Source organism: Nomascus leucogenys, chromosome 15 (genome assembly GCF_006542625.1).
Source record: "Nomascus leucogenys isolate Asia chromosome 15, Asia_NLE_v1, whole genome shotgun sequence".
NCBI classification, from domain to species: Eukaryota; Metazoa; Chordata; class Mammalia; order Primates; family Hylobatidae; genus Nomascus; species Nomascus leucogenys.
In genome coordinates, this window is record NC_044395.1 from 9,645,974 (window position 1) to 9,658,501 (window position 12,528).

General features: G+C 50.0%; 1 protein-coding gene across 5 annotated transcripts in view; it reads right to left on the reverse strand.

The window, feature by feature from the left end:
* PKNOX2 (PBX/knotted 1 homeobox 2) overlaps positions 1 to 12,528 on the reverse strand; it is a 319,311-nt gene that overhangs the window by 42,633 nt on the left and 264,150 nt on the right. For all 5 annotated transcript variants that reach the window (XM_030828928.1, XM_030828929.1, XM_030828930.1 and 2 more), the window contains one exon: positions 4,509 to 4,680. In XM_030828928.1, the coding sequence (XP_030684788.1) occupies positions 4,509 to 4,680 (172 nt within the window). The remainder of the gene's footprint in view (positions 1 to 4,508; positions 4,681 to 12,528) is intronic.

Here is a 12,528-nt window from a genome sequence, read left to right on the forward strand (position 1 = left end):
GAAAGAGGATTAAATAAGATAATATATGTAAAACAGTTGGAACAGTACCCAGCACCTGGTAAGTGCTCTATAAATGTTCATTATTACCAGCGTTGATGATTCCCATTTCCTTTCTCTTTCTTGGTGTCTGTGGGATTTTCTGCTCCTGTCTAGGCAAAGAGAGCCTGGACTGAAGGCCAAAGTGGCTAAGTCTCTGAATGCCGCTGGCCTGAGCCCTCTGGGCCCAGAGCTCTGGCTTGATTCCTTCACGTGCCTGCTTATCCACAGCCTCCGGCCTCTGACCCTGCCTCTTCAGAGTGGGCCCAGGGGCCTGGGGGGCCCCATTTTAGAGCTGGCTTTGCGGTCAGGCAGCCGTAATCTGTCCCTCGAGCCACACCAGAGTCTCATTAAAACGTGCCCCATAAATGTTAAAAAATTTACACATAAAAAAATTCCATGCATGAAACTGAAACCGTACGTTTTACAGCCACGGTTTGAAATCTTGCATAATATATAAAACCTTGGCCCTGCACTGGGGGCCCGTAAATCAGATTTTATAAAACAAAAGCTTTTACCTTTCAAAGGGTTTTGGGGAACTTGCAAATTTTACAAACTTTACCAACTGCCAGTCAGAGGCTGGTGGGCCCAAGGAGGGGATCTGTGGGCCCAGCTTAGGAATCGTCCTGGTGAGCCCCTGCGGCTGTGGGGATTGGAGTGGAGGGAGTGAAGGATGAAGCCGGCCTTTCCCAGGGGAGCCAGCCAGGGGCATTGCAGCTTGACCACCATGAGGGTGGAAAGCCACCCTCGTTCCCTGGAAATGGGGAGGTAGAGTGTGGGTGCAGGGAAAGAGATATCGGGGGCACTTTTACTTGCAAGTGAAGGAGGAGTGGTGGTGTGATATTGTGGGCAGAGCGGAGGATCAGGAGTCAGCTGACCTGGGTTCTGGTCCTGGCAAGTAACTTCCTTCTGTGAACTTACATCCCAGGCTATAAAAGGAGATAGGGTGTGCTTCTCCCTAGGGTTGTTTGTTTGTTTTTGAGATGGAGTCTCACTTTGTTGCCCAGGCTGGAGTGCAGTGGCATGATCTCGGCTCACTGCAACCTCTGCCTCCTGGGCTTAGGCAATTCTCATGCCTCAGCCTCCCGAGGAGCTGTGACTACAGACATGTACCACCACACCTGGCTAATTTTTGTATCTTTAGTAGAGACGAGGTTTCACCATGTTGGCCAGGCTGGTCTCGAACTCCTAGCCTCATGTGATCTGCCCGCCTCGGCCTCCCAAAGTGCCAGGATTACAGGCGTGAGCCACTGTGCCCGGCCCTCCCTAGGGCTTTTCCCTCTAATGGTTCACGAATCTGTTTCTTCTCTGGTAGAGGTACTGTGGGAGCAGGTGGCTAATGCAGGGAGGGAAGTTCCCGCTGAAATCTACAATCTGGGAACCTCTCTGATCTTCGGGGCGGCCCTGGGTGACTGTGGGACACAGGGGAGTGTGGTACAGGGCAACTTGCTTGGGGGACGGGGGGCAGCCAGCTGGGGATGGGGAGGATTTGAGTTCAAATGGGGGGCTGGTAGGGCTGGAGACCACAGGCTTACAGGGCCTGGGAGAAAGCAGGGCCCAAGTGGGACTTGAGGACCCTGGGGGAGAGAGGAACTTCCAAGGGACAAAGTTTTTGGGGACCCAAGTGCCCTCCTGACAATCCCTATGAAAGTCAATATTCAAGGGCAAAGGAAAGCCGCCCGGACACACACATATATAAAAAATAAATCTCTCAATTATCTCAGCTCATTTGCTTGGGGTCTCTCATTTTATGTCCCTGCCCGGCTGCGCAGTATATCTGTCCAGATAAAGAGTTACAGTCCGTTGGGCTACGTGTGCAGGGTTGTAAAAAATACAGATGCCAAATTAACTGGCTGTGGCACTCGGCAGCTGATTGAGCTGATAATGACGCGATCTGACCTTTTTCTAATTTCTAATTATGTGTATCTCGGCTGTGCTGGCTACATGATTCTTGTTCTAATGATGGCTCCGGTGGTTGGCCTCTTTATCTCCCCCTTCCTGACACAGGACCAGGGGTGGGGGTGACAAGGGGCACTGCTTGACTCCCCACATCAAGTTTCAGGGTCCTGGCTGCAAGGTCTCTTTGGTGGCCAGGATATGAGGTTGAGGAACTGGAGCACCTTGTCGGAGGGGCCCTGCACTTGAGATTAACCTTCCAGATACCAGGCATTTTTAAAGGCCATTTCCCAGCGCCATCTCATTAATTTTGTATGACCATCACACGAGACAGGTGTGTTAGATCTACAGATGAGGAAACCGAGCTTCAAAGGAGTTAAGTCATCCAAATCACACAGATAGTAGTGGTGAGGCTTGGATAGCGCTCTTTCAAATATCTCCATTTACATCATCAGCCAGTCAATCAACCAGTCATTGACCATGGCTAACTCAACTAGAGAAATCAGGTGCACCCAAGTAGATGGAATGTCCAAGGATTGCTCCAATGGCTGTACACTCCCAGCCCAGTGCCTGAGATGGAAGACCAGGGAACGCTGGCAGTGTGGGGCCACCAGGGCAGCTTCCACAGCATCCACGTCCCTGGGTCAGGCCTGGCATGTGGCAAACACACAACCAAGTTCTGTTGGATTGATTCTAAATATGATTCTTTGAGTGAACAGAACCCTGGGGAACCTACATCATGTTGGCCAGGAGAGAGCATGGAGGTGGCCACCTGGGCGTTTTCCAGGCTGAGCTAGGATGGGAGGCTGTTCTTGGTGGGTCTTCCAGAGCTCACCTGGCAGGTGGTGATGGGTAGGACATGAGAAATTTGTTCCCCCAGAACTCCTCCCTCTTAAGAAGGTATCAGTTGTTTCACATTAGCTACCCAGTTTACTTTTCGATATTTTCTTACCAACTTAGGCCTCAGTTTCTTTTTGAGCCAAATGAAGGGAGTGGGCCCTGCCCCCCAGGTCCATCCCAGCTCCTACAGAAATGGCTGCGGCATCTCCTGGCCCCCTGGCTGCCATGGGTCTAGGTTGTGAGGATCTGCTCCCCAACTGCAGTCTATGGTTCTGATCAGCCAGAGCACAGGGCAGCGCAAAACCAGCCTGCAACTGGAGCACCTGCACAGGGCAGCTTTCCCGTGGGACCTGAGAGACAATGGCCCACCTCCCGGGAAGGGGGCTGCCAATCCGAGGCAGGGAAAGGGATGCCCCAGGATGAGAAAAGGTGGCTTTGTGGCTCTCAGATGCCTTCACTGACCCTCCCGACAGCAAGCGAGCCCTTATCCTCTGGCAGGGCCTCCTCTGCTCTTCAAACACTCCACCCATCATGACACTTCACAAAGCTTCAGGCCAGGGTAGGCTCTCCTGGCAGCTCTTCTGGACTCCATACAGTCACATATTCAGCTCTTGAGAGAAGCAGTGGTGTGGATAATTCACAGCACAGAATACCAAAACCAGTTACACCTGTTCTGCAGATGCAGCGTGTGTGTGTGTGTGTGTGTGTGTGCGCGTGCACGCGTATGTGTGTGTGTGTGTGTGTGTGTGTGTTCTTTTTCTTCCTTTCTGGAACCACCTTTTCTTTTCTAATTCTGTTTCCCTTTTGGAAGTAGGTACCAGTTAAACTCTAATGCAAGAGGATAGCACTATCATTAATCAATTTGTGGGGGAGAGTTTTCCAGAGTTTCCAAATTCACTGTGCATAACCTGGGTAATCCACCCACAAAAATAAATAATTGTGGTTAATAATTCCAAGATGACTAGTTAGAGTAATGGACAAACAGAGCAACCTCTCTACTGCTCTCTCCGCAGAATTCCCAGAACTACACAAGAATTCAGATGTCATCCAACTCAGTGGTTACCAAACCTAATGACAATTGCAACTGCCCAGGAAACTTTTTAAAATGTAGATTCACAGGCTCCCACCAAACTCACTGAATCACAATTCCGAGGTGGTGTGGCCTAGAAATATGTATTTTTATAAAACTGTAGTTATGCTCTAGTTGACAAATTAGGTTTGGGAACCTGATCTACCCTGTCCCCAGAATGAACGGGTCCTCCACTGGTCTCCTCAGCACATCGATGTCAGGTCTTTCTCTCGATTAATGTGCTCCAACATCAGTTACCTTCATCCTCCATACAGTAGCACATCAACTATTAGCTCCTCTCTGGACAGCCCAAGACAGATTTGCTAACATGCCAGGACTCCAGGACTCAGAACAGCTACCCCAGATGTTCTGGCTGCTACAACCCTTCTTTCCTCCTGTCTGCACTGTAAAAGGGTGGGTGCTAAGATGCTAGTGTCACCCTCAGCATAGATGGGCAGAACTTTGGCAGCAAAGCCTGTGCATGGAACTCTTGGCTTAAGGCACTTAGAAATGGTTCTTGGCTGCAAGACTGGTGCATCTAGTGCATGACTCATGGTGGGCACTCAAAACCTTTTGTTGGTAAATTAAAGGATCATTTCTAGGGCATTTTGAAGGGGGTCAGAGGGTAGGAAGACTCTAGCCAGGGTAGAGGGTGGAGGGTCTTTACCAGATTGTCCAGTTCTGGGTCATCGCTGAAGAAGGGTTTGTGCTCCTGTTCCTGCTGGTGGACAAAGTTCTCGATGTCCACATCAAAGCTGGCGGAGGTGATGCACTCAGAGCCCTGGGTGGCCTGTTCACATTTCTCAAACAGCAGCGTCAGGAGCGGGAAAAGAGGGTGCCTGCGGGGACATCAAGAGCTCACACATGCGCACACACAGAGACCGTGCAGCTACCTGTGCTCAGAAGCTACCAGGCTCCCCTGCCCACGTTCCCGTCACTTCTCCCAAGGTCCCACTCCTTGATAACATCCCCAGTCCCTATGGTCAATCTAGATGGCAGCACTTTGTGCCTTAGCAAGGAGGGTCCACTCTTCCAGCTTGTGGGCTTAAGAGGCTCCTGTCCCTACCCACTGGTCGCCTACCTTTTCTCTTTGGTCAGATAAACTGCATGAATATTTGGGGAGGGATGATGGATTATAAACCTTCCAAGAAGTAGGTGTCCATTTCTGGCTGAGAGTCAACCTAGAAAGGCTAATGTGGGGAGTGTCCAGAGAAGTCCTGGATGTGAACATTCGTGGTAGGTCATAGATCCATTCTTGGCTTTCTGGAGCCAGCTAAGGGTGACAGATGTGCACAAACACTTGTGTGCTTGCAAGTGCATGCAGGAGACATATGTGAGCCTGAAGACTCATCCACACATGGTGGGCAGATGTCTCCACCTGTCCTGAGTCTTGGTAGACTCAGTGTGTTAGGTCATCACACAATGATGCAATGATTATTTAGATCACTACGTGATGCAAATCATTTGCTCACTGTTTTCCTCCAAGACTCTACCTGACTTAGTGATCTTGATATCCCTAAGACCTTGGCATGCATGCTCATAGCAGACACTTAATACATATTTGGTGAATGCAGGAATCAATGAGTGAAGAGGGTGTGTGTGGTGGTCGGGGTGGGGGGTTCTATGACATCTAGATGTGAGCCAAAGTGTTTACCTAAATGGCTCTATGGATCTTTTTTTTTTTTTTCTTGAGACGGAGTCTTGCTCTGTCGCCCAGGCTGGGGTGCAGTGGCGCGAACTCGGCTCACTGCAAGCTCCACCTCCCTGTGTTCATGCCATTCTTCTGTCTCAGCCTCCCAAGTAGCTAGGACTACAGGTGCCCACCACCAGGCCCGGCTAATTTTTGTATTTTTAGTAGAGACGGGGTTTCACCATGTTAGCCAGGATGGTCTCGATCTGCTGACCTCATGATCCGCCTGTCTTGGCCTCCCAAAGTGCTGGGATTACAGGCGTGAGCCACCGCACCCGGCCTGGCTCTGTGGATTTTATCTTGGAGATCAGCAACTCTTGAAAGCTTTTCTGACTCCTGACCCCCATTCCCTCACCGCCAAACCTACACTGATAGTCCCTGAGTTGTTTGTTTTATTGTCTGCCTTCCTCACTAGACTGTGAGTTACGTGAGGGCAGGAATCTAGCTCACTTTATTTATCACTGTATGTCCAAAATCTAGTTAGATGTATGTGGATCTCAAAAAGTATTTGGTAAATATATATGTTATATGTGTATAGGCGTATTTGCATGTATAAGTCCACAGCACCTTTATTTCCACAGTATGTGTGCATGTGAGTGCACGGGTTGTTGACGCTGGACTCCAGAGAGTCCCATTCCCTTCCACTGCAGTTCCAAAAATGCATCTGCACATCCCTCTCTGGTCTGTCTCCCCAGACTCCTGGGACTATGCAATGTAGGTTTTTTTTTTTTTTTTTTTTTTTTTTTTTTTTTTTGAGGTAGTCCCATTTGCTGGGCAAGGAGGAGGAATGTGTGTTGGACCTGGCCCTGGCCCCCATGCCTCTGCCCAAGGGGATGGTCTAGCCAGCGCTGTGCAACAGAACTTTCTGCAATGGTGGGAATATTCTGCAATCTCCACTGCCCCATATGGTAGCCACTAACCCCAGGAGGCAAATGGATACTTGAAATATGGCTACTGTAACTAGGACTCTGAAATTTTAATTTTACTTAATTTTAGTTACTTTAAATTTAAGAGGTTACATGTGGCTAGTGGCTACCATACTGAAACAGTAAGCCATTTTTTTTTTTTTTTTGACAGAGTCTTGCTCTGTCATCCAGGCCGGAGTGCAGTGGCATGATCTTGGCTCACTGCAACCTCTGCCTCCAGGGTTCAAGTGATTCTCCTGCCTCAGCCTCCCAAGTAGCTGGGATTACAGGTGCCCGCCATCATGCCCAAATCATTTTTTTTTTTTTTTTTTTTTTAGCAGAGAGGGGATTTCACCACTTTAGCCAGGCTGGTCTAAACTTCTGACCTCAAGTGATCTGCCTGCCTTGGCCTCCCAAAGTGCTGAGATTACAGGTGTGAGCCACCGCGTCCTACCGAGAACACAGTAAGTAAGGCAAACAGACCATGGTCTCCCCTGCAGCACACCGTGACCGAGCACACAGAGAAGGACTGAATATCTAGCTTATATGGTATTTGTACGTGGGTGGGGGAACCCCTAGGAGCCTATCCATCTTGGAATTTTAACAATTTTGGACAAAAAGACAGTAAGTGCGTACCCACATCTACACTCACACTCGCATTTTATGGGTCTTTCTACTCAGACTCAGGGGTAGTGGGGGAGGAAAAGAGAGATTCCTGCTCCAGAGGAGCTGCTGGGCTTGGCAGAGCCTGTGCCTGCACACTCTCTCCCCAACCCTCGCTTTGGAAGCTGATGCCTAAACTGCTGGGCCCCAGGGCTGCAGACTGGGTGTGCAGTCTGCAGAAAAAAAGGGTCAGTATTTAAGGGTGGCCTATTTGCTGCTCCAAATTGCCAGAAGATCCATTGGGAAAGATCTACCAGGAAGCTGGTAGGGAAAACAATGGGTTAGCTTAGCCATTCGGCTGAAGACAAAGAGAAAACCAGGTGAAGGGGTTAAACTCCAGTATAAGTCTTCATTTGCAGCCACTAATACTGCAGCATATTATAGTCTAATCTAACCTGATCCCAGTTTAATGCAAGATTCTCCTGGCCCTGAGTGGAATACCAAAGAAAGCCTCAGTGGCTGTAATTTAAGCAGAGCCCTGCAGTGGTTTAGCTGAGGGACATGAAAGGCAAATTCCAGACGGTGTTATGAATTATTGCGCCTTATGAACCTCTCTACTCTCAACAGATGCCTGCTGCCATTTAAACAGCCACTAGATCAATTAGGAATGAAAGGCACAAATCGACTCTGTACAAGGGCACTAAATTACCAGGAACTAATAATCCGCAGCATCGTGCCAGGTGGTGGGGGTGCAGCCCCCGCCCCAACCCCATGGCAGCTGCGGTCACCGCACATTCTTTTCTCACTGGTTAGTTGGAGGGAGGGGACAAAGTGTGTGTGTGCGTGTGTGTGTGTGCACGTGCATATGCATGTGTGTGCACCAAGGTTGTATGCAGGTTGTCAATGAGAACAAGTGTTGTGTGGGGTCCTGTGTGTTTTCACTGTGTGCACACACAGTGTTGTGCTAATGCTGTATATATGCACAGATGGGTAGTGTATGTAACTGGGGTGCTGATTTTGTGTGCTGTGAGCACAGTGTGCACGTTCTCTGTGCTGTTTGTATGCAATATGTGTGTATGTGTACAGGGATGGTGTGTTCTATTTACACAGTGGGAGTGGCATGTGGGGTAAGGATGAGAGATCTGCCACGACTGTGTCCCCCAGCTACTAGCACTAGGCTTTGGGTAGGGAGAGGAGGGTGATCTCCTCTGCTTCTGTCCTTGCTTCTGCAGGGAGGAGCAGCTTTTCTTAGAGTGGTCAGGGAGGGCCTCTCTGCGGAGGTGACATTTAAGTTAAGCCTTGGATGATGAGACGTAGTCACGCAAAGAGCTAAGGGATTGGCGTTCCAGCAGGAGAAAAAGCAAGGCATTTGAGACAGGAATGAGCTTGCATGTTTCTGGAACAAAATGTAGCCGAGTGTGGCTAGAGCCAGGTAGGCAGGTGGGGAGTGGAGGGAGATGAAGTTGAAAAGGCAGCAGGAGTCAGATCATGAGGTGCCTCGTGACAGAGCTGGGCTTGCAGGGATGGGGTGGGAGGTATTGTCACATACGGCAGGGAACATGCACCTCCTCTGCAGAACCACAGCCAGGGTCTTCTAAACCTCCTTCACTTCCAGGTGTCAGATCTCCCCAGAATGGCTGTGTGTATGGATGTGGGGACATATCTGGGGGTGTCTTCTGTGGCTCCTGCTGTCTCAGAAGAAAGGAACATGCTGCCCATCCTTCCCTCCAAGTTAACTAAGAGTCCATGGAGCATAGGGCAGACTTCACAGGTACTGGCCTGGCACCCTCTCTCCAGCTGCTCTGCAACCTGAGGACTGAGCAGTCAGGGTTGGAGAGCAGAGAGCAGTACTGTCAGCCCCCCGATCCTCTCTTCTCCTATCCCAGCCTCCCCAGGCTCCAGCGTCTGGCTCCTCCCACCCCATCCCAGAGCCCTGTTGCTCTCTCAGAGCTCAGATGGCATCTGAGATCACCCACAGCTTTTCCTGTGATCCATGGTCATGGTCAGTGGGGCGCCTGTGGCTCCCATGCTCCATCCACCTGGCTCACTTGATAAACACAGACACTACCTTCTACCTTATGCCCGGGGGTCCCTGAGACACTGCACTGCCCACTGAGAGACAGGCTCAGTTTCCCAGCGACTCCATGGGTTTTGTGGCTGCAGCATGGTCCTGGGCTTCTCGCGAGCTGTTCCCAACACGGTTATGGGAGAGTCACCTCCCCTTCCCCAGGTGCCCAGCCTGTACCAGCCTAAAGGCTGACCTATATTTTCTAAGCTACCCTCCAACATCACCCCCTAAAGCATGAGAGGAGGCTGGCAGCCACTTTGGAAAAGTTCTTCCCAGCAGTCTCAGCTCTAGGCTTGGGGGTCCACCCTGAGGGCAGGGCCCATGAGAGCTGCCATCAAAGCCCCCTGCAATACAAATGGCCCTGTGTGAGCCAGGGATGGGTGGGGAAAAGGATTCCCAGTTAGAGGAGAGACTTTGGCCTTCCCTGAGCCTCAGTGTGTCCCACTACAAAATGGTTTTTCAGGAGTGCTTCTTCCCGTTGTCCAGATATCTTCCACTGTGGGTCCATATCCTCCATGGGCTAGAAGCAGAGATGTGGACACTTGGTCTCCAGTGCCGAGTGTCGATGACGATGAGTGGGATATGAGGAATGGTCGTTAGACTTTATATCCAAAGAGCTGAGGACATGTGACCTCCATAAGAGCTCACCTTCTCCCTCCCAGACCCCTTCTTCGCTCTTCTCCCCCCATGTCACCTCCCTCCCGACCGCCCCCTCCACCCCAATCTCTCTTAAGCCGTTCAAAATTTGGAGGAAATAAATCTCTCTGCACTAATTCAGTGAGAGTTTGAGCCTCGTCAGTGCAGAACAAATAAAAGGAGTGAACTGGCATGACATTTTACTGCAGAAGAGAGGTCGTTTCCAGCCACTAATAAAAAGGATTTGACACAGACTAATAAAGAGAAATGAATTTCTCTAATGGCCTAATTTAGCACATTCAGCACTGCGCCTCCGCCTGGGTGCTGGGAGGGCGGGCGCCTTCACCAGGAGTGCGGACAGAGGCAGGCAGGAGGGAGACGCAGCTCAGCTCAGGGAGAGGGGAAGAAGAGATGATCGCGAATAACATTTTATTATTTCTTTTCTCTTTTCTGAGTCCCCCATCCCACCCCCCACCCCCTACCCCCATCGCCTCTCCCCAGGAGCATCTGAACTAAAATCAAACTCAAGATATGCAGTTCTTGTTAACGATCCAAAGAAAGAAAGAACCCCTCTCCACAGAATTGCAGTCTTGTGCTAGCTTAAGAAGGTGATTAAACCGGATGTGTTGATTTCTACAGGGGTTTAAGCCATCGTTTGGTTTAATTACTTCTGACATTTCTGCCTTCGTGTTTTTTACATCACCCAAATTTGCTGGTCTGGAATGCCCAGTTTGAGGACAAGGTGTGTGCAGCTGTCCCCGGGAGAGGCGATTAGAGACAGGGCAGTATGTTGGCTGCAGCCCTGTGCAGAGGTTAGCACCACCCTCTCTCTTAGCAACAGAGAGGCTGAGACCCCTCAATCAACACCAAAGCTTCGGAGAGCATCATGGGGCAGGCAAGATTCAACAAAGCCCATGTATTCCTCCCCACCTCAAGACAGAAATTCTTAACATAAATTGGGCTGATAGATTGCCCTAACATTTTTAAAGGCCTTCAGGAATGGACCCCGCAACTTCCTTGGTAACTCTTATGTTCATATATAACTTAAAGTTTCCCTATGTGGCTGTGGCTAATTTCTTTTTATTAAAAGGACTACAAAAAAGATGGCTGGGTCCTTGGCTGGGCGTGGTGGCTCACGCCTGTAATCCCAGCGCTTTGGGAGGCTGAGGCGGGTGGATTACCTTATGTCATGATTTTGAGACCAGCCTGGCCAACATGGTGAAACCCTGTCTCTACTAAAAATACAAAAAATTAGCCAGGCATGGTGGCATGTGCCTTTAATCCCAGCTACTCGGGAGGCTGAGCAGGAGAATTGCTTGAACCCAGGAGGTGGAGGTCGCAGTGAGCCAAGATCGCGTCACTGAACTCCAGCCTGGGCGAAAGATTGAGACACTGTCTCAAAAAAAAAAAAAAAAAAAAAAAAAAGAAAGAAAAAAAGAAAAGAAAAAGGAAAAAAAAAGGTAATTGGGTCCTTTTTCATTTCTCTTTCTTTTTGGACCACCTGGGTTTTTTAAAAAAATAAAACATTTCTTCCTTCTTAGGGGAGGAGTGGAAACAGAAGCAGAGACAGAAAAGAAGTTAGAAAGAATGCAAAAATACAGAGCTTCAGAGAGGCGAAGATGCAAAACACAAGGGAGCCAGAGAGCGGATATGCAGACAGAAACCGCACCAGCCATGAGCGGGGGCGAGGGTGGTCACCGGCAAGGGGAGATGTGAATGCTGAGTTCTCTTTCTGGGTGATAAACTTTGTGATTCACAGTCATGCCACTCTGTCCCTTCTAAGCCTCTCAGCCGTCCATTCCCTTGTGACCTTGGCCAGGACTGCAGACCTCAATTATGGGTCCAGCCAAGTGTGTGGCTGCCTGCCTGGGCCATCCACCTCCTTTCCTGTGACTGACCTTGGAGCCCCCCGGCTCCCTCTGCACCTTCCTTACAGCCATTCTCACCCTCTTGGAGGTGGGAAGAGGGAAGCCCAGGGTCAGTGCCCACCCCATCCCTGAACCCCCACTGCTTCTTCCAATGAGGACAGGGGGCACAGAGCCTCTGTCTCTTCCCGTTGGGCCAAGGATGGATGATCCAGAGGTGGAATGCATGGGAGAACAAGATTTTTTGGTGGACATCTTCAGGCTTGGGCCAGCAGGACCAGAGGCCTGGCCAGGGTCCCACTGCTCAGAGGACGCAAGGCTGTTGGCTGGTGGGGTGGGGTGAGGTGGGGCACGCAGGGATCGGTGGCGTTCCGGCTACCAACCTACGCCCTACCGACACACAGTGGCTGTCAAGTTGCCAAAAGCTCGCCTTTCCAGAAACTCTGCCTGAGGACTGGCGTTTTGAGCCTTTATTTCTTAGTGCCCAGGCCAGAGACCACTGGGATCTCAGAACCAGAGAATATCCTAGAAACCACTTTCCCAAACAGACCCTTAACCCCTTCCTGCGGCATCTGTTCACTGCAGAAGGCCCACAACGAGTGCCCTTTCAGGGAAGTGCAGTAAATTTTCTCCTGGATGCCGGTGAAATGAAGCCAGTGCTCGCAGATGGGCGCTCCAGGCTCTTCATCATGTGGCCTCAGCCTCTTTTCAGTATCTCTCCTAGACCAAGCTTGTTCAGCCCATGGCCCATGGGTGGCATGGAGCCTAGAACGGCTTTAAATGTGGCCCAATGCAAATTCGTGCTTTCTTAAAACATTATGAGATTTTTTCTTTTGCTTTGTTGTTGTTGTTGTTTTGTTGTTTTGTTTGTTTGTTTTTGCTCATCAGCTATTGTTAGTATTGGTATATTTTATGTGTGG